A 20,303-nucleotide genomic window follows, 5' to 3' on the forward strand; every position below is an offset into this window, starting at 1 on the left:
GGAACAGAAGCCATCTTATCAAGGGGAAGTCCGTTTCTGGTGTAAAAGTCGACAAGTGAGAGATTGCCGTACAAGTTATCCTTCTCTTCACTCGATCCACATTTGAGGATCTGACGTGTGTTCTTGTCGATGTCGTGGTACGGACAGACGGTGATGAGTGGCTGCTCGAAGTTGTTGTCCCAGCGGGTGACCGATCCGGTGGGCTCAGATAGCAGCACGGTCACCTGGAAGTTGGAACAAGGTATTTAATTAGTGCCATTCCTCATTAGTAATCCCAACCAGGCAATTAGATTCACAATCTTTCGATCGCTCAATGCGTATTGTTGCGAAGCTTCTATATGCCCAAGATGACGTAAAACACTGGTGGAAATTGTTTGCAACACAAAGCTGCAGCGAAGACCTTACTGCGCTAAGAAACTGCAACAGAAAACCGTTACCTATCACTTATGTTCTGGTCCCTTTTGACTGTTTTATGCTCTTGGAATTAATTAACGTAACGAGGCTAAGGCTTCGTCTACACATAAGCAACATATATTTTAATGCAAAATTCTCTCAAGCCACCCCAACTCACCTTCCAGACGACAAATGCGATCCAGGAGCAGAGCAGCGCCATTCGAACTGTTCGCTCCAGCACCTGGGCGTTCCTGCACGACCACCACGGCATGGTTCTGCCGCAGGACGTCCCACCGGACGTCCGGCAGCTTCATCCACCGTCCGCTCACGCCGGGACCCAACTGGCAACTGGTCAGTCGGGGCTGGCAAGTCATTCCCACGTGTTCCCCTAACTAGACTGTGTTTGCGATACAATGTCGTCACATGTAGACACCGCTGTTGGTCGGCATATGAGCAAACATACATATCCTCGAGTTGCGTGAATCATTGTTGTTTTGGTGTGATGTCATCGGTGCTAGGGTTTGTCATGGAGCTGAACCATGTTGTAACGATGCTTGTTCAGGTAAATACCTACAGCTAAATGGGCCGCAATTTATTGCGTTTGCGTAGGATTTACGGTATCCGAAATGTATTGGAAGCTGACCAAGAATGAATTTCATAGAATCTGTCATTTTTGACAAATTATATTCATCGAAATGTAAAAGCTCATTGTTCGTTATTAGAATGTGCTCACGTGTGCTGTGCCAAAAAGTTTTTTTTTGGTGCTTTTTGAGCGTCGCCGCTAGGTGGAAAGTACAAACCAGCTTGTAATCCCCGTTGGGCATTAAATTCGGAACACCCATTGCTACACTGTATACATCAAATGCTGCCCGGCACTCTCACCGATCAGCAATCATGAGCCATCATTGCTGAAACATCAATGGTATGATCTAGACTACACATTACATCTGACCGTAGAAATGCTACTCAAAATGATCGGTTTCTGTACAGATACACTTCACACGTCAACAGATTAAGTTCCAATAACATATAACAAGGCGTTAATCATATCAAGGATGCATCTCCCTCTACTTTCTAAGAGGGAGATGCATCGTTCTTGGGGTCAAACGACCCATCGTTCCAATGACTGTTTCTCAAGCTGTTTATCGGCACAGGTAAAATAAGTCCCCAAGGATGTCGATTCCGTCTTTGGATGCGTAAGCAATGCCTAACTCTGTCTCTTGGTGCTTTTCTCAAAGTCCAATTCCTGTCGAGAACTACTGAGCGTGCCGGGAGCACAACGCAAGGAGCAGGCACTTGAGAAAAAAGGGCGGGGCGTTCAAAGACAGTCCCGGTTCGCACGATTCTTTCTTTCTCTGCTCCGTCTCCCTTGCTTGAGTTGTAAAGCTGAGACACACCGCTTTTGGCGGGGGGATTCAGGGCGCCAGATTCCATCACCGATAAGGCATCATCAGCAACAACAACCTTCTTTAGACTAAACCACCTACAGAAGACTGTTCGTGTCAGTGTCTTGAGGTCATCAAAGATGGAGAGGATGGAGTAGCCGAGAAGAAGCCCCAGGTAGCCACCCATATCCGCCAAGAGGTCTGGGAAGGTGTACGTGACGAACGTCTCGATGGTGCGCCGCACGGGTCGAAAGCTCACGGGTGCGAGGTACCACTCATCGGAGCTATCAAATTCTCCAGGTCGGAGGGACACAGTGTATCGCTGCTTGTGACATGGCCGCGGACAAGAGCAGGGGGGAATATTCGTACCGAAGTGTTCAACCGGAAAAGAGGCGAAACCTTCCATATACTCATTTTGAAACCACATCATGTCCGAAGCGGAACAGACGGGTTTTTCATCATCGCCATCCAGGCTACAAGAGAGATAGTCCATGAAGCAGCGCTTCCAGCAGCTTCTCCGGCTGTAGGCGGGATCCTCCTCGCACGGTTGGCGACGAAGATTTGGCATCACCTCACGGTCCACGTTGATGATCAGCTCCTGGTTGGTGAAGGTGGTCATGAGGTTGAACGTTGTCATCTCTGCGTCGGAGCGAAAGGTTAGGTGTGCGTCTTCAGTCCCCCAAAAGTCGTCCATGCTGTGGATATGGATGCGGTAGGCAATGCTGGCTTTTTTAACTTCCTTCCTTTGTCGTTCAAGGTCTTCAATGGCAGGGATATCATCACTGGCATGTACGGTATCGGATGAGTCGTAAAATGCTGTCGAAGTTTCTACATCTTCAAAGCTGCTCGTTGCAGATGTGTCATAGGTACTGTCTGGTTTCGTGTTCGTATTTCGAGATCTTGAGGATGCTTGAGGAGAACTGTTGCCATCACTCCCAAAATCAAGCTCCATGGTGCCCTGGCCTACGTTATATTGATCAGCTAGACCAGTTTCAATCTCCTCCACCGTATCTGGAGTATCACTGCCGGCCTGATACTCAGACACTGTGGAATTCTCATCCCAGGTGAAGTTGAAGTTCTCCTCAGTAAATGTGTCATAGTTATAATAATAATTTTCAGTATCATTCAATCTACAATCTGAATAATGTATTACGTCTTTTTCGTTTTGTTCATAATCTTGCCGGCGCGCCACCCTGATCAGAGCAGTATCCGAGGTCATATTGAAAGTGCCACATAATCCACCTCTGGCATAGTCGACGACGGATGTCCAAACACCATCATACTCTTGAACAAATTGAAGGGATGCGTTGAACAAATATTCATCAGGATAAGTGTGTAACAGTTTTTCCAGCGTTAGTCCTTCTCTTTTAAAGAGGGCGAGAAGAGTATCATTGCCGAACAGCAGTTCCTTTTCCTCCTCGGATCCGCAGTGTAGGACGTCGCGGGCCTCTCGGTTGAAGACGTAGTAGGGGCAGACGGTGATGACAGGATGTTCGAAGTCGTCATCCCAGCGAGTCACGGAACCAGTTGGCTCAGACAGCAGCACTGTCACCTGAAACACGACAGAACACACCATTCACGACCCAAATTGTTTGCCTTATACAATTGACTGCATGCATAACATACAATCGATTTGGCATACAATCGATAGGCAAAGGTAAGACACCTGAAAGACGTTCCGAAAGTTCTTAGCGTTACCTGATAACAGACTCGTTACATGCAACCCGGCAGGAATCTGTTTTGGGTGTCAGGGAAGGAAAGCTATCATGTGCCAAAAATCGTCACAAACGGCATCCACAAACGCTAACGTCGTACCTTCCAAACGACAAATGCGATCCAGGAGCAGAGCAGCGCCATTCGGACTGTTCGTTCCAGCACCTGGGCGTTCCTGCACGACCACCACGGCATGGTTATGCCGTGGGCAGCGTTCGTGTGTCGCTCCTTTGCCAAATGTCTCACAGACTCGGATTGCACCAGCACACTGAGGGGTCTCGCGGTGGACTGAGGATCAAGGGGTAACTAGCGGCATAACTGGCTGCCGACTGCCACCTAGGCAGCCTTCCTCCCGTGTTTGCACTGTGATAAACCTCAAAGAAACTAACGTTTGCCAGGATATGAATAGACAACTGGCGTCGCATGAGTCACTCTGGAATGTGGTGCAGTGTTGTTTAATTTGCAGAGTAACGAGCACATGAATGAAGCATACGTGCAGGTATCTTAGAGCACTTGCTTGAAGACTGAAGAGGTTAGGTACTATGGTGAATGGTGTAATAGACAGCCGTTCAACGTGCAATGATGGCTGTTCATTCAGGCGTATGGGTCATTAAAAAAGTGACGACATAAGGCAAGCCCACCCATTTCCACATTTACCACCCAATCTGCTGATCGCATTATGTGAAAATAAGATGGATGCGACGAACTTACTGCGCTATCTTTCTCAAAACCACGACGGCATTGTAGAGGACCTACGCATAGGCGTGGGAACCGGGGGGGGGGCAGTGGGGGCAGTTTGCCCCCCCCCCCCAGCTCTGGGGCCCCCACAACTTTGAGACGGAATACCGCACTTTTTTTGCAATTGTTTTTTTTTTTTTGTTGAAAGAGCCAAGGGATGAAAAATAAGTGGCCTAAAACCGGTGAGAAAACTAGATTTGGGGGGTAACCTAGGCTAGGTTGATCTCTATTATGGTGTGCCCCCAGTCTGAAATTAGTTCCCGCGCCCCTGTCTGAATGCTAAACATCAGACAACATACATGATGTTCTCCGCACTTCATACTGTGATGCTGAAAACATCTTATTCTTCCCTAAACGATGGAAGGCGGCCATCGTGCCGCTCTAAACAGGGGCGCCGCCACGGATTTTTGACTGGGGGGGACGGACTGACCGACTGAAAACCCAAAAGTAGACATTCTTTCCGTGGCTTTTTTGGTCGGATGCATTCAACGTTTAAAGCAAATATGCCACTTTAAACATAAGGTTTTGAACTGAAGTAACAGTTTTGTAGCTTGACCTGAGACGAGAACAAATCAGGAGCTTTTATGGCCCAACGATCACCCTAGCCAAATATATCGGTATCGATTTTAGGTTTGAAGACTGAAGTCATTCCCATAGATTACACTTTGTCATTCTCTTACCGAGGAATCCATTCCCTTACGGAAAAATGCTAGCCAATCTGAATCAGCATTCAGCTGGTTTTAACTACGAACTATGCTTGGTCAACGCGTAATCAGCTTCCGCTGCAATATAGGTAGGTAAGTAGCCTCTACGAAAGATGGAAAATAGTGATGTAAAAATAAATATAAAATCCTTTTGCAATAATTCATTATTTCCTGACCATTTTAAGTTTAAAAACTCATAAAACTGTGGCAAAACAACTGGTTTAAGGAAAGTAGTTTAGGTACATAGGTGTCGGTTTCTACCGAGTTGGGGGTGCCCGGGCGCAGCAAATCCGCCGCCGCCCTAGCGGTGACCTTGACCCGCGCGGTCTGTTGAGGCTCCAAAGCCAAGCCGGCCGAGCCGGCGGGGAATTTGGAGAGCTCGGGCACCCCCGACTTGGCGGAAATGGACACCCATGTTTAGGTATTTCCTTAAAGTAATGGCTATAGACCGCATTCCCACCGAGTACCTACCTATATACACATTTGATGTCCGATTCAGTTTGACACGGCAAAGCCTCGTGTTCTATCACGGTATAATTGCTGATGTATGCCACTAATCGATAATGCATATTGCATAGGCAATGCATATTGCATACCCGCGTGGGGGAGGGGGCGTTGTATAGTCACAAATCTCTTTTTGTCGTTTGTGCACGAATCGGCGCGAAGCGCCGCGAAAATTGGCAAAAAATAGGCAAAACTGCTCCAAAATACGAATTTTGCAGCCCGTGTAACAAGCTTGATACCAGAAAACCTTAGGTCAGGAAAACCAAGTCAAGTAGTCAAGTCGCCTCAAAGTTTTGTGGTCCTGTCAACCGTATAGCTTATTTCTTAGAAGCTGGAAATTTAGTGTAGCGTGACTGCAGAAGTGTGGGTTCGGAGCCGGAATCAGTCGGAGTTGATTGTTTTGGCCAGTTTTGGCCAGAGTCGGAGTTGAAGTCTTCGAAAATGTTCGGATTTTGACTTCGAGGTCGGATTGGTGTAGGTAAAGTCATGCTCTTGGCTGGTTAGACGAAATATATTAGGCCCGTGTTCGGCCAGTCGTGTTATACGACACACGTTGATCACGATATCGAAAATCGGCAGTTCCGTGATGACAGGTCGGATAAGAGCTGGAGATTTTATTGGCCGAGGTGGCATGGGTCAGATCAATGCATGTAGGCCCACACCCCATATACTGAGTATCTAAACCTCCTGGACCCTCTCAGATTCGGCACCGCCCGGCCGTTCCATCTCTTCCATCCCCAGGACAGTCAAATCCTTCTCCATGCCTGAACCCCCTGCTCCGGGCTGGACGGGCAACTCTATCCCATGCGGGAATGGCTCCACTGGAGCTATAGTCCTCTGCCGGGTGCAGTGAGTGCCAGTGGGCTGGGCTGCCTGTTCAATTGGTCGGGTTCATCCCAAGTGGCTCACTGGGGTGGCTGCCCCGACCAATGTCTCCCACTAATTCTTTCATACTTGCGGCTCTGAAATGGTCTCATTGGACCGAAGGACCTAATCAAATTTCGAGTAGGATAACAACCAGTAAAACGCCTTTTGGGGCGACCAACGGAGCGAGCGAGAGGGTGGGGTGGGCCTTGCACGTGCGAAATTGCGAGGGGATACCTCCAACTAACTTGTGCACTGCACCCTTCTAACCGGTCCCTAACGATGTGCCAAATTTGAGCGCAATCGGCCTAGCCGTTCTCGAGATCTGGAAGCGGCACCCTGCACGTGCGCACGTGCAAAATGGGTCCCAACTGACTTTTGCACGGCACCCTACTAACCGGTCCCTAACCATGTATCAGATTTCAGCACAATCGGTTCAGCCGTTCTCGAGATCTGGAATCGACCCCTGCATGTGCGCACGTGCAGCAGCACCCCAACTGTGGCACATGGATATGCATTGCCTAGAGTGGGTATACCTACCTACATGCCAACTTTCAGCGCAATCGGCCCAGTAGTTGCCGAGATATTGAAATTGTTACAAAATTGACACCTCTTCGTTTTTCACGTGGCACGTGCATATGGGGTCACTCACATGCATCGGGAATAGTCCGATGCTCGTTAGAAGGAATGAATCTAGTGCTACCCTACAAAAATTACCGCATGTAAATCGGTCAAGTGGTTGCTGAGATATAAGCCTAGCAAAAGCGTGACCACGGCATACTCAGAAATTTCTGTTAACCTACGAAAGACTACGCTCGCTTCGCTCGCTCCGTAATGAGTTTGGGGGGACGTCCCCCTTCCATTCTGAGAGTGGGGGGGACGCGTCCCCCCGTCCCCCCCGGTGGCGGCGCCCATGGCTCTAAACATCTTTTATCCATGTTGGACTTACGACCCCGCACAGATGCAGCGAGGTCCCTACCGGAGTTGTGATTGATGGAGAAGGAGAAGATGGAGTCGCCGAGGAGGAGTGACATATCTGTCTGATCCTTGATGGCTTCTTGGTATGTTGAGCTTGCATTATTTTGTTAGCTTTAAAATCATTTTTGCCGAAAATCCACATCTTCTAGCAAAACAACATGCACGCAATCTCACCTCACATTACGCCGATGACTGATGAGCGACGTACCTACCTTCTACGCTACAAATCCGATCCAGCAGCAGAGAAGTGCTATTCGAACGGCACGCTCCAGCACCTTGAAGTTGTTGAACAGTCACCAGCGCATGGTGCCGCTGTCCTCCTGCGATGGTCGGCCGATAAGTGACCTGTGACCTCCGCGTATATCCGCCCACGGGGAGGCCAGGCCGTTGACTGGCCGCAGGGTGCGTTCAACCGTTGCGCTACCTCTGCGGTCGTTCTTTGCACACAGATGACCAAAAGGGTAGTGACATTGATAAGCTAAAGCAAGTCCACGGCGACAGTGGAGGGTTGTGGGCCGTACCTATGTGTTCTTACTTCTTTAGATGCAAATTAATGGCTGTTTTTGCGTTTGATATAGCGTGTTAAATTATTTTCTTCGCACCTGTTCATGCTACTAGTGTTAAACCAGCTTAAGTGTATAGCTATCAACTTCACAAGTAGTTTTGGGCATGTTTGCAGTTTGAGTCTGTCAAGAAATCGTCTTCGCAAAATGCCACCCGCAACAGGTCTTTCCAATGCAACGGCAAAGCCTTAGTTTCAACAAAACAACTAATGTCACCCTCACTAATTAAGGCACTGTACACAGACCACCAACTTTGCCCCACGGTTTCATGAGAATGTTGATATTTAGATACCGATTGAATAAGTAATTCGTCGTCAGCGCTGTGATAATGAATGTTAGATCGAAACAGGTGCAGGACACACAGGCCTCAGTCTGTCGGGCTGATGACAAACTGACTGCGGTCGTTAGTAGTCACGATAGCCGAGTCAGACATGTTCTGAGTTTGGTGTCCTCAAGGTGACCTTCACTGGCACCTAAAACAGACGGGTTCTGATTGGTGAACTTGAACTTCGCCAGTGATGCCCTGGTCTCTTGGAGGTATAACCTCTGGCCTTTTAATTGGAACTATTTGGTAACAATGATTGTAAAATAAAACATTTATCCTCGACTTATCAGTGATAAAAATCGGCACCTGCACTCGCCAGGATTGGTCGGATTTGGTAAATAATCAGGATGGCTCCAGACTCCAGGGCAAAATATTGCCAGTGCTCCATTTTGCCAGCCCTCATCGATTACGTCTAGAGATGTCAATCGGATACCAACTTTTTGGTATATACCGATACCATGGATGAGATGATAAGTAAGGATGGATGTAAGGAGGATGAGATATAAGTATTATATCATCCATAAGTATTATATCATCCATGCCGATACCAAACCGATACCAACTTGGTATTTGGTATTTCAATCCTAATGTGTTTGGTATTTTGTTGGTATCATGAACCCTCGCTAATGTTTAAGGTGCTAAGAAATAGGTAAAAAGTTGGTATTTTCCTCATGTTCCCAAGTTTGTTTGGTTTCGGTATTTATCCACGGTTTTGGTTGGTATTTGGTTTGGTATCGGTATTCCGATTTTCCGTAATTGACATCACTAATAACGTCACGCCTAATTGAGGATGCGTTGTGCAGAAGCCCTGCCGCGCAGACAATAGAAACTGTGCCATTTAAAAAAAAAAAAAAACAAAGTTCGAATTACGAATAAATAGGCATAGGCTTTTCCATAAGCACAAGCTTTTTGCATTTCCAAATCATGTCCGTCTGGAGCTGGACCTTGCCTGCTTTTGCCCCAGACTGTCCAATGTCCATGAAAACGTCGCCTTACGTCTAGCACATCGAGAAGCATTGCGTGTCTCCGTTGAGGCGGGGGCTTACAGAGCCTTTAGTCCCATCTCAGCGGAATCTGGTGCCTCACAGCTCTGCCTTTCAAGAGCTTGGTTTATCATTTAAAACGATGGTTCGGTACCGAAGTAGCAGCATCTCACTCCGTGCTTGCCCGCATCTATGTGGTGTGTGGGAAGTATATCCATTACTTCAGCTGGTTCTCGTAGAATGTGGTATCGTGATGTGCCGACTGCCGTGCTGCTTGGGTTGTTAGTGTAAAATAATTGGTTTTTACTCGGGTAAGGTCGCATACCAATTCAAAACATGTTATATACCGCCAAATTCGACCGCCTTCCAATCCAATGCTCAGGAGTCAAAGCTAACACTGAACCCCGAAAAGGCGCAAAAAGAGCGTTTTTACTGGTTTTCGAGTCGAACTGTGTCACTAAGCTTTAATTAAGAGAAATCCACTGATTAAAAAAAAATTATGGTCATAGCAGCTAAAAAGAATCGATAGGGCTTGTTCGTTTACCGTAAGTGTTATGCGTAAGCTAACCATTTATTATCCCTCACACAAATCGAAACACATGTAACAGTGAAACACCCTGAACCGTTCGATAGCCGGTTGAACATGAAAAGACCTCAACCTTATATGGTAAATGATTGAAGAAGCACTACTAGCAGGAGTTCGTTGATTAACATGACAGTATTAGAATGTAACATTCAGGCATTTATGCGACTCCCACGAAATGCGTCACTGGGACAAGGCGTGTCGATGGTTTCCTACCCCGGTTCATGATTTCCCCTGCGTCACCGCTCATTTGCGGCTTGTGCTGATTTGCATCAGACCAACAGTCGCTTTACCAGAAGGATTCCTGTCAGAATCCTTGTCAATCGCTGTCAGAATCGCTGTCGGATTCACCAGAATCGCTGTCGGATTCACCGGAGTCGCTGCCGGACTCGCTGGACTCGCTGGAGTCGCTGCCGGAATCTCCGGAGCCGTCACGGTTGCCGAGGCCGAGGCCAGGGTTGTTGGGGCCTACCCCTGGATAGCCGGGTCCGTACGAGCCGGACGTCCACGGATTGCCGGAGCCTTCCGATTCAGAGCTGCTCGATCCGTACCCTCCGCTGGAGCTGGAGTTATCGGAGACCTCAGTCTCGGAGCTGTCCGAGCTGCCCGAGTCACCAGACGAGTCCGAGCTGGACTGACGTACTGCCGGGCTGTCCAGAACGTCGTTTGGTCTTCCAACGGCGACAGCCGCCACCAGCGCCAAGAGCAGCAGCACAGACAACACCTTCATGGCTGTACGGATAGTGGATGGCTGCTCTCGAACGAAGACAAGACACCGCTCCTACCGACCAGAGCACTTTTATACCGGGACGTCGCGGCCGTATCGAACGCCTAAAGTCAGCAGAAGTGGTGCAGCAGTCGGGTGACGCAGAGACTCAGGTGGATGCGCAATCCGCTGACACGGCTCAGACAATAGCACAGGTGTGCGCGTGCGGGCCTTACACGTAGTGCGGGGTGCTGATCGTCCCGAAAAACTGCGAACGGCAGCTCCAGGTCCATTGTTTGAGTGCTAAACTGATTCCTGAAGTGATTCGCGGGACGTGTCTAACAGATATCGACTGCATGTTCTTGCTGTGTTCGGGGCGACCTGCCCCAGGCGCGGTCGACAGTTGCGCTTGGAGAGAAAGAAAGGGGTGACACCGGGCGGAAATTCCGTGCATTTGACACCTGCCCATCTGAAATGTCAAATGGAACTGTCAGGGCTTTCGTGATTTTCTTTTGGCGTCGTATTGGAAGTATAATGAGTGCTCCGGAATAATGTTCTTGTCTTGGCGAGGTTCACAAAACGATGGACCCAAGTTTTATTCACAATAGTGGGAAGGGGAATATGTGTAAAGAACATCACTATCATTACTCAAAGTACGCTACACAACTAAATCACAAAATTAATTTAAATTTTGACTACATAACTTAACATTATAATGCTAGAAAGTTGTTATATTCTCACGCCAAAGCACGGATATACTCGGCAATAAGAAGTCATCCCACAGAAGGGTGCTATCCTATCCCTTTACGTACTGAAGGGCATTCAGCTTCCTATAAGACGCAAAATGTTTAATTTTAGGGCTATCTTGCACGATTCCGCGTGATATGTGCATGGTATGCAGTTGAGTTGAGCTGTTATGATAACATTTGAATTTCAAACTCAACATCTCTGACTATTCCTGTTTTGCCTATACATATAGCGCATTTAACTGAACACTTGGATTTCTCAAACGCAACTGTTATTCTTGTATTGTCACCATGGGATTAGTTTTTGAAAAGTTAAAACAGTCCCTCCCTCCTTCTAATTTTGGCCGAAATACGTCATTTCTCATTTCTGACTGATCACTTCGAAGTGCGATAACTATCTGTCTCAGTAACAAAGAAGACAAATCTGGTCAGCTGGTGGCGATCTTGGCACACTTGTTGAGATCCCGTCAGTCCTCCAAATGATGCATGGTGCTAGGACATGCGCTATCAGATGGGGAGCATGCATCTTCCGTGTCTGCAGAAATTTGTTCTGAATCGCGTGATGGAGACTTCGGGGGCTGTCATCGCGAGATTGCGTCAACAGGTGCCACGAGGAGGTACTTATACCCCTGGGCCGATGCTCATGCCGACTCTGTCAAACACCGAGGGTGCCTTAATAAGTGCTCTGTAAGTCTAAGAAGTTCAGGGATTGAGCTGTCGCCAAAGCAGGCGTCGTAAGCAGTCCTTTTCAGCGTCATTCGCCTGGCGTCAAGAGCATTCTGAGCAAGGAACTTGAAGGTAAACAGCTTTCTCGCTTGCTTGATTAGAGCGAACTATGCAAATTAGTGTAAATACTTTGTTTTTAGACTTTGTTTTTAGAGGTAAGCACAACTTTTAAGCGTAAAATGTCCGTAACTCCTTACCTAGGACATGACATATCAACACATGTTTCAATTTACATGCTTAAGAAAAGCTCCGCAAAATGTGGGAATGCTTCTTTAAGCGGTCAGCAGGGAATCGCGTAGCCATTTCATTCCCTTTTTTATATCGCTCTAACTTACCAATGCATTCGCTTGCTTTGCCATTTCAGACGATGTCTTCATACTCTGCACTGCTGTTGCTGAGCCTTCAAATGGCATCAGCTATGAGGCTGCATGCTTCTCAATCGGGCGACGCTCCTCACAGCCGGTCGTTCCGCCTCGAGCCCAGCACCGCTCGTAGGTCCGAGAATGGCGATACGAGCCGCTTACCTGTGTGGGACTGCAGTGACCTACCCTTCGGCACTCCGAGCGGCGTCTACTCCATCCTGGAGGGCGCCGGCGGCCCTCCCGTGTGGGCCTACTGCGACTTCAGCGATCCCGCCGGCTGGACGGTCCTTCAGCGGCGACAGGACAACCCCACGCAGCTCAGCTTCGCGCGCCAGTACGACGACTACCGCTACGGCTTCGGCCAGCTGAACTCGGAGTTCTGGTGGGGCCTGGAGTACATGTGGCTCATCACCTCTCGGCACGACCGCGTCTACGAGCTGAAGATCGAGCTCGGCGACTGGGTCGGCGCCACGCGATACGCTCTGTACGGCCAGTTCAGCGTCTCTTCACACGAGGGCCGGTTCCGGCTGTATGCCGCCAACTACTCTGGTGATGCCGGCGATTCGCTCACTTATCACAACGGCATGCAGTTCAGCACAGAAGATGAGGACAACGACCAGAATAGTGCCAACAACTGTGGCGGAATCTACACGTCCGGTTGGTGGTACCGTAGCTGCCATGAGAGCAACTTGAACGGCATCTACTACGGCAATAACAACCCGACAGCCGACCAGAAAGGGGTCGTCTGGTCGGCCTGGCACGGGTTCTACTACTCGCTGAAGGATGTTGTGATGAAGATACGTCCCAGGGTGAAACTGACGTAGGAAATGCACGGCAGATGTTCAGACAGCGAGTGCTGATGCATAAAAAAGAGTGCTGATGCATGCTGCACGGGATACATAAGGTTAAAAGTTTTGAGCGAACGATTCCCCAGCTTATCGGGTTCTTTCACATGCTATGCCTCATGACTCGCTTACGCCTGAAGTTAGGTGGATATTTGCGGAAATGTCGGCTTTTGCTTTGATTGTCCTCTAAATGTTGTCTTGCTGTATTGCAATATATTTTTGATGGAATACATGCCTTCTATCTATCCAAAATTGATGTATTTTTGTTCAAAGTTTGCATTTGTATTTCGTTCATAAGATTATACCTCTATCAGCGCACTAATGGTGTTTGAAGTCGAGTAGTCTAACCGGTCGTGAGTTGTATCAAGCGGCGCGGTGCAAGGTTGTCACAAGGCAGGCACTCAAAAACCCCGACTACATAATTGGTACGGGCCATCCTAGTGATCGCAGTTCCTGACGGTGCACAAATTTAACTGCAATCCACCGAACCTTCATGCACGTTCGGTGTCCGATGAGCGATGTCATTTACCAAAATGCAGTAGGTACCCAGCCTTCATCCATTCATAGTTCCTGATCATACTCGTAAGCTCAGACCGTTCAGGCCGGATCTTTTGACACCAACTCTATTTTCAGGTCAGGCTAAGCCACCGAATTTTAACCCGCACCCAGTTGGGCTGTTCCCGAACCCTGCCGCCCATAGGGGGGGAGGGGAGGTGCGTTTCCGCCCCCTTAAAATTTCGGAGACACTTAAAAATTCAAACGGTGTTCAATAGACCACACCGAAGACATACTGTTACAACATCGAGAAAAAGACATGGCATCGAAAATCATCGATAGAGTGTTGTTTATTTAAAATGACCATCCCACCTTAACCCTCGCGGGCCCGGGGGGCGTTTTTCGCCCCCCCCCTGGCGAATATTTGCGATAGCTCCCGAACGCTTAAGGATAGGAAAGCGAAACTTTCAGTACCTTTTCTCCCATCAATTTGACATCTTCTGAAGTAAAAAATTTGGACCTAGCCCCATTGATGACGTCACAGGGTCGATTTTTCTAGACCCCTGCACGGCAAACTTCGGCGTCACAGACGCGAACTTTAAATAGCTGCCAAAAACAGAGTTTTAGAGATAAAGACAAATTACGAGCACGGTTGTGTAGCGTTTGACCTAGAGAAAAATAGAAAAATAGTTTTGGTGACCTGAGGTCACAGGTCAGGTCAACGACCCCGAGCTGTGGTTTTAGTTTTTCGCAAATAACTTCGACAAAAATGGTCCTAGAGCTACGGCAGTGGTACCATCGCATTCGCCTTGTCAATCCGCGTCGAATGATATATATTTTATTTGGAAAGGGTCAAGTTTTATGTTGACCTCATGTGACCTCGAATGACCTTTGGTTGACCTTGACACATGAAAGGTCATTTATGATGGATTCGTACCCGCTGATCACGAATCTGGCATCTATTTTCCTCTAAGCCTTCATTTAGAGCCTCTGGATGGCAAAGTTGTCTTATTTATTATTACTAACATGAATCAGCGAAATAGCCTCTAGCAAGCAGGGGCGGATCCAAGGGGGGGGGTCACATGGGTCATGGCCCCCCCTTGAGGCCCGGGGGCCTAAAGACCTGCCAGGGGCACCACCGGCCTATCAGGGGTATCACAGTCCTGACAGGGGCACCCAGGACCGCCAGGGGCACCACAGGCCTAGCAGGGACACCACGGGCCTGGTGCCCCTGGGCCCTGACAGGACTGTAACGCCCCTGACAAGCCTGAAGTGTCCCCGGTAGGCACGTGGTGCCCCTGACAGGCCTGAGGCGCCCCTGCAAGGGCGGTGGTGCCCCTGGCAGGCCTGTGGTGTCCATGGCAGGCCTGTGGTGCCCTTGCTAGGCCTCTGGTGCCCCTGACAGGCTTGTAATGCCCCTGGAAGGACTGTGGTGCCCCTGGGCCCTGACAAGCCTGAGGTGCCCCTGACAGGCCAGTGGTGCCCTTGCTAGGCCTGTGGTGCCCCTGGCAGGCCTCGGGTGCCCCTGACAGGCTTGCGGTGCCCTTGGAAGGACTGTGGTGTCCCTGGGCCCTGACAAGCCTGAGGTGCCCCCGACAGGCCCGTGGTGCCCTTGTTAGGCCTGTGGTGCCCCTGGCAGGCCTCTGGTGCCCTTGCTAGGCCGCTGGTGCCCCTGGCAGGCCTCTGGTGCCCTTGCTAGGCCGCTGGTACCCCTGCGCCCGGAGAGGACTGGTGCCCCTGAAAAGTCTGAAGTGCCCCTCGGCAGGCCCGTGGTGCCCCTGACAGGCCAAGGTGCCCCTGCGAGGCCGGTGGTGCCCCTGGCAGACCTCTGGTGCCCCTGGCAGGTCTGTGGTGCCCCTGGCAGGTCTGTGGCGCCCCTGGCAGACCTGTGTTGACTGGTGCCCCTGCTAGGTCGCTGGTGCCCCTCACAGACCTGTGGTGCCCCTGGGCCTTGACAAGCCTGAGATGCCTGGCTATGACAGGCTCGTGGTGCCCCTGATAGACCAGTGGTGCCCTTGCTAGGCCTGTTGTGCCCCTGGCAGGCCTCTGGTGCCCCTGCTACCCCTGCGCCCGGAGATGACTATGGTGCCCCTGAAAAGCCTGAAGTGCCTCTCGACAGGCCCGTGGTGCCCCTGGCCCCTGACAGGCCCAAGTTACCCCTGCGGGGTCGGTGGTGCTCCTGGCAGACCTCTGGTGCCCCTTGCAGGTCTGTGGTGCCCCTGGCAGGCCTGTGTTGACTGGTGCCCCTGCTAGGCCGCTGGTGCCCCTCACAGGCCTGCGGTGCCCCTGGAAGGACTGTGGTGCCCCTGCCCCTAGGGGTGCTCATGGGCCCAACAGGTCCGTTGTGCCCCTGACAGGCCTGTCGTGTATACTTGCTAGACCTGTGGTGCCCCTACTTCCTGGCAGGCCTGTGGTGCCCCTGGCGGGCCTGTGGCGCCCCTACAAGGCCGTAGGTGCCCCTGAAAGGTTTGTGGTGTCCCTGGAAGAACTTTGGTGCCCCTGACAAGCCTGAAGTGTCAAGGACAGACCCTTTAGACGCCAGGGTCAAGTTCGTCGGACTGACAACGATTTGCTTACCTGATAACGTTCCTGGTAAGTACTCACTACTCAGCGTCCACAACATATATACACATAGCATCTATGCACATAGCACATTCACACATACTCGCACATACTTGCTTACAATTGGTAAATGTGGTTGTGGCTAAGAGTTAAGATACTGACTAAAAATAAAAAATAAAAAGAAAAAAAACTGAAAATGGGGGCACCACCAAAATGAAGTGGACGAAATCCGTTGAGTTTTTAATTTTGGGTATAGGTAGGGGCACCACTTCGATTCATGACCCTCCCCTTGGAGTTTTCCTGGATCCGCCCCTGCTAGCAAGGATACTCTTCTGTGACCTTGACCTTTGAGCAGCCTTGTATCGTAAGATGAACCACAAATAGGGACCTGATAAGCCTCAAAACATTTCAAAACATCTTGGAAGTTAAAACGCAAGATGTACGAAAAAGTGCAAAGTTTGAGGTCAATTTTAAGCATGATCTTGACCTTGACCTTTAATTTTGAGCACATTTTCGGAATCCTCAGATTCTCTTCTTTCGTTTGACACCCAATTTTGCCGGTTTCATGCATCTTGCCGTCGTCTAGAACGCTTACTTTGAGATCACTACACATGTGCCGGTTTTTGCCTTTGACCTTGACCTCTGACCTTAAAAAATGACCTGAGGTCAAAAATTTTAGGTGCTTTAGAAACGTCTTGTAAGGACCTTTCGTTTGGTATCGCTTTTGTTCCCGTAGCTCCCTTATTTACGGAGTTAGACAGGGGGGGGGGGGGCGAAAACGTCCCCCCGGGCTGCGGTGGTTGGGATTACCCCCCGGGCCCGGCCGGGTTAACCCGCGCCCCGCTGGGGTCTGCCGACCAACGCGCCCTGCGGGGGGGGGGCAATTTGGACCCCCCTAAGATATCGAGAACCACGCAACATAGCGACAAGCGGCAAACGGTGTTGTATAGCCCTATCAGGGAACTACCAGGTGACCCAATTTCGTTGACCTAGGTCAAACTGATGACGTCACAGGTCAGGTAAAATGTCGAATTTTCACCGTTTACAGGCATTTCAAGAAATGCGTTGTAAAATCGAGTAAAATGCATTTCATTGAAAATCATCGATGGGGAAATGTTCGTCAAACACATATTTTGCTATTTGAGGTCACTGATACCAGGTCAGGTCACAGAGCTGAGGTCAGGTCACTGAGGGTCACAGTATGAAAACATCATGTGATGCATGTTTTATGGTCCAGTTTATATGCCAAATACGATTATGTGGGTCAGGCAGCCTTTGGGGTCAGTTTAGATTATGTTCCGGTGAAGGTCAGGACAAGGTCAGGTCAAGGTCAGGTCAAGGTCAGGTCAAATTAGGTCAAATTTCAAAGTTGATATTTTGCATAAAATGGGTATCGATTCGATGCATCTCGTCACGAAGAGTTCAATGGTGGTTTTTGTTTTGCGCTACGTGGTCTAGAATTGCTAAAAATTGAGTTAAAAATATGACGTCATCAATTTTGAAGTTTTTTCGCTATAACTTGGCCAAAAAAGGAGGTATCGATCTAAAATTTGGTATGTATATAGAAGAGCGCAGGTAATATCACATTTATTCCGGATTTTTCGAAATTCGGAAAGTTTTGGGATTTTTTTTGAGTTTTTCTAAAAAAATCAATTTTTTGAATTTTTAGGGGTCAAAATAAAAAGAACTGAAAATCCGAGATTGCAGTTTTGTAGCGCTGTGCTTTGTCTACATGACCATATAAAGAACTTTGGAATTGCTTGGTAACTATAGCTTTTGTGAGCGTTTAAAGATTTCATGATTTTTCCTCATTTTTGCTCGAACATGACCTCAGTGTGACCTCAATAACTCCTGACCTAAGGTGACCCAAGACTTGAAATTTGATGTGTAGGTGTCAAATTGATGCCCAAAAAGGTACTGAAAATTTGGCGGCGCTGCGCGCCGCCTTTTTCTTGCTATTTAGGAAAAACCACAGGGGGGGGGGGGGGGGCAAATTGGCCCCCCTCAGCGGGGCGAAGGTTAACATTAGTTTTGAGTTGAGATAGCCAAAATGGGGTCCCTGACTTACACTTACCGGTTTAAGCACTCAAAAAATCCAGAAATGCCTCAATTTGAATATATCTAATTTCAAAGCTACAACACTCTAGATTCAGAGGGGCTAAAGCATTTGAATGCCCTCTCTGAATTTGTTACGTAAACGCAGATCTAACGATTTTGAATATTTTACTAAAACGTTTGGTAGCACGCTGTGGTATATGCTGCTTTGCGCGCAACGAGTGCCGCACTATCAGTTGCCAAACTATTGCTTCCAGAAAAAAAAATCACTAGGAACAGCGAGATCCCAAAAAGTAAACAAAAGTAAAAGGCTAAAATGTTGAAAACCGGTGAATATATTTCGGTGGAATCTGGTAGAAAGTTGTTTTCGTTCTTTCTGAACCGAGCGACATCACTTTCATGCCAATTCATTAACTTTTTTGAAGGTGGAAGGGTCCCTTTAAAGCAGGGGCGGGCAAAGTCCGGCCCGCGGGCCGGATGCGGCCCGCCAAGCTCCGGCGTCCGGCCCGTGGCCTGGATAGGCAGCCAGCATTGCAATCCGGCCCGCGAGACCTATGATTCCTAGTGTGTGTGTGTACTGTGTGTGTGTGTGCACTGTGCATTTTACATAAGCAGACTTGATTTTTAGTATGGTTGTCATGGGTCAAAAGTCATTCGTTTGTAAGTGTTACTATAAGTATTTGTCTCTGTCTGAGCCAGTCATTGCCCGTCGTTGGTCAGTCGCGTCATAGCAACATAGCATCCATTGACCATTTAAGTCATTGACAAACGAAACTCTGGCGAGCTTAGCACTCCGGCCCCCCAGTTGCTCACAAATGCAACACCCGGCCCGCGCTCCCAAAAGTTTACCCGCCCCTGCTTTAAAGGGACCCTCCCGGCTCCCACCTTCAAAAAAGTTAATGAATTGGCATGAAAGTGATGTCGCTCGGTTCAGAAAGAGCAAAAACGAATATCTACCAAATTTCATCGAAAAATATTCACCAGTTTTCAAGATATTTGACTTTTACTTTTGTTTACTTTTTGGGATCTCCGCTGTTCCTAGCGACTTTATTTGAAAGTGCGGCATTTGTTGCGCGCAAAGCAGCGTATACCACCGCGTGCTACAAAACGTTTTAGTCAAACATTTAAAAATCGTTAGATATCTGCGCTGACGTCACACATTCAGAGGGGTATTCCTATGCATTAGCCCCTCTGAATCAAAATGCTGCAATTTTGAAATTCAATATTTCCGATTTAAGGCATTTCTCGATGTTGTGAGTGCCGAAACCGGTAATTGTGAGCCAGGGACCCCATTTTGGCTATCTCAACTCAAATCTAATGTTAAGGTGGGAGGGTCCCTTTAATACGAGTACATGTGTTGCTAAAAGTGGTCAATGATACTAGGCTAAGTCACAGGTCAGGTCACTAGGGGTTACGTTATGAACCCAACTATACTAGGGTAGTGTGATACACGTTTTAGGTCAATTTTATGTTTCAAATTGAATTATGTGGGTTAAGCGACCATTGGGACCGGTTTAGGATACACTCTGGTCAAGGTCAGGTCAAGATCAGGTAAAGAAGGTCAAATTTCAAAATTAGTATTTTTGTATAAAAATGTATTTATTCGATGCTGGATGCAGCTCGCCACGGGGAATCCAATGGTGGTGTTAGTTTTACGCTACGTGGTCTAGAATAGCTGAAAATTGAGTCAAGTTGATGTCACCAATTTTGAATATCATTTCGATATAAGTTTGCCAAAACTGGAGCTATCGATCTGAAAATAGGTATTTTGATGGATTACCTAATGTTGTATAAGATTTATTCTGCACTTTTGTCTTCATTTTTGTCTTTATAGGGAACTACAAAACATTCTTATTTTTGTGGACCAAATGCAAAATGTTAAAAATCCCAGACAGCAGTTCTGTAGCATCGTTAAACCGCACACCGACGGGGGGGGGGGGGGGTGCGGTTAACCGCCTCCTGAGGTTTTTCGTAAATAGCGGGAAAACCAAGGCGCGTACACGAAATTTAGCATGACTTTTTCCTCATCAATTGTATACGTGATGTGCAAGTTTGAATCTCCTACCTTTGAAG

General features: G+C 48.5%; 2 protein-coding genes across 2 annotated transcripts; one reads left to right on the forward strand and one right to left on the reverse strand.

The window, feature by feature from the left end:
- Window positions 1-10,052: 10,052 nt before the first annotated feature.
- On the reverse strand, window positions 10,053-10,463 carry LOC122388631 (suppressor protein SRP40-like). The gene has a single exon (XM_043379844.1). The coding sequence runs from the start codon at window positions 10,461-10,463 to the stop codon at window positions 10,053-10,055; it is 411 nt and encodes a 136-aa protein (XP_043235779.1).
- Window positions 10,464-11,833: 1,370 nt separating this feature from the next.
- On the forward strand, window positions 11,834-13,344 carry LOC122388649 (microfibril-associated glycoprotein 4-like). Its single transcript, XM_043379884.1, has 2 exons — window positions 11,834-11,983; window positions 12,276-13,344. The coding sequence occupies exon 2, from the start codon at window positions 12,279-12,281 to the stop codon at window positions 13,095-13,097; it is 819 nt and encodes a 272-aa protein (XP_043235819.1). The 5' UTR covers window positions 11,834-11,983; window positions 12,276-12,278; the 3' UTR covers window positions 13,098-13,344.
- The last annotated feature ends 6,959 nt before the right edge of the window (window positions 13,345-20,303 follow it).

This window comes from Amphibalanus amphitrite, unplaced genomic scaffold (assembly GCF_019059575.1).
Source record: "Amphibalanus amphitrite isolate SeventyFive unplaced genomic scaffold, NRLGWU_Aamphi_draft 000329F_arrow, whole genome shotgun sequence".
In the NCBI taxonomy this organism is placed as follows: domain Eukaryota; kingdom Metazoa; phylum Arthropoda; class Thecostraca; order Balanomorpha; family Balanidae; genus Amphibalanus; species Amphibalanus amphitrite.

Excerpts from the sequence above, each read along its gene's own strand:
- LOC122388631 (XM_043379844.1), bottom strand. The coding sequence starts at position 10,463 with ATGAAGGTGTTGTCTGTGCTGCTGCTCTTGGCGCTGGTGGCGGCTGTC.
- LOC122388649 (XM_043379884.1), top strand. The coding sequence starts at position 12,279 with ATGTCTTCATACTCTGCACTGCTGTTGCTGAGCCTTCAAATGGCATCA.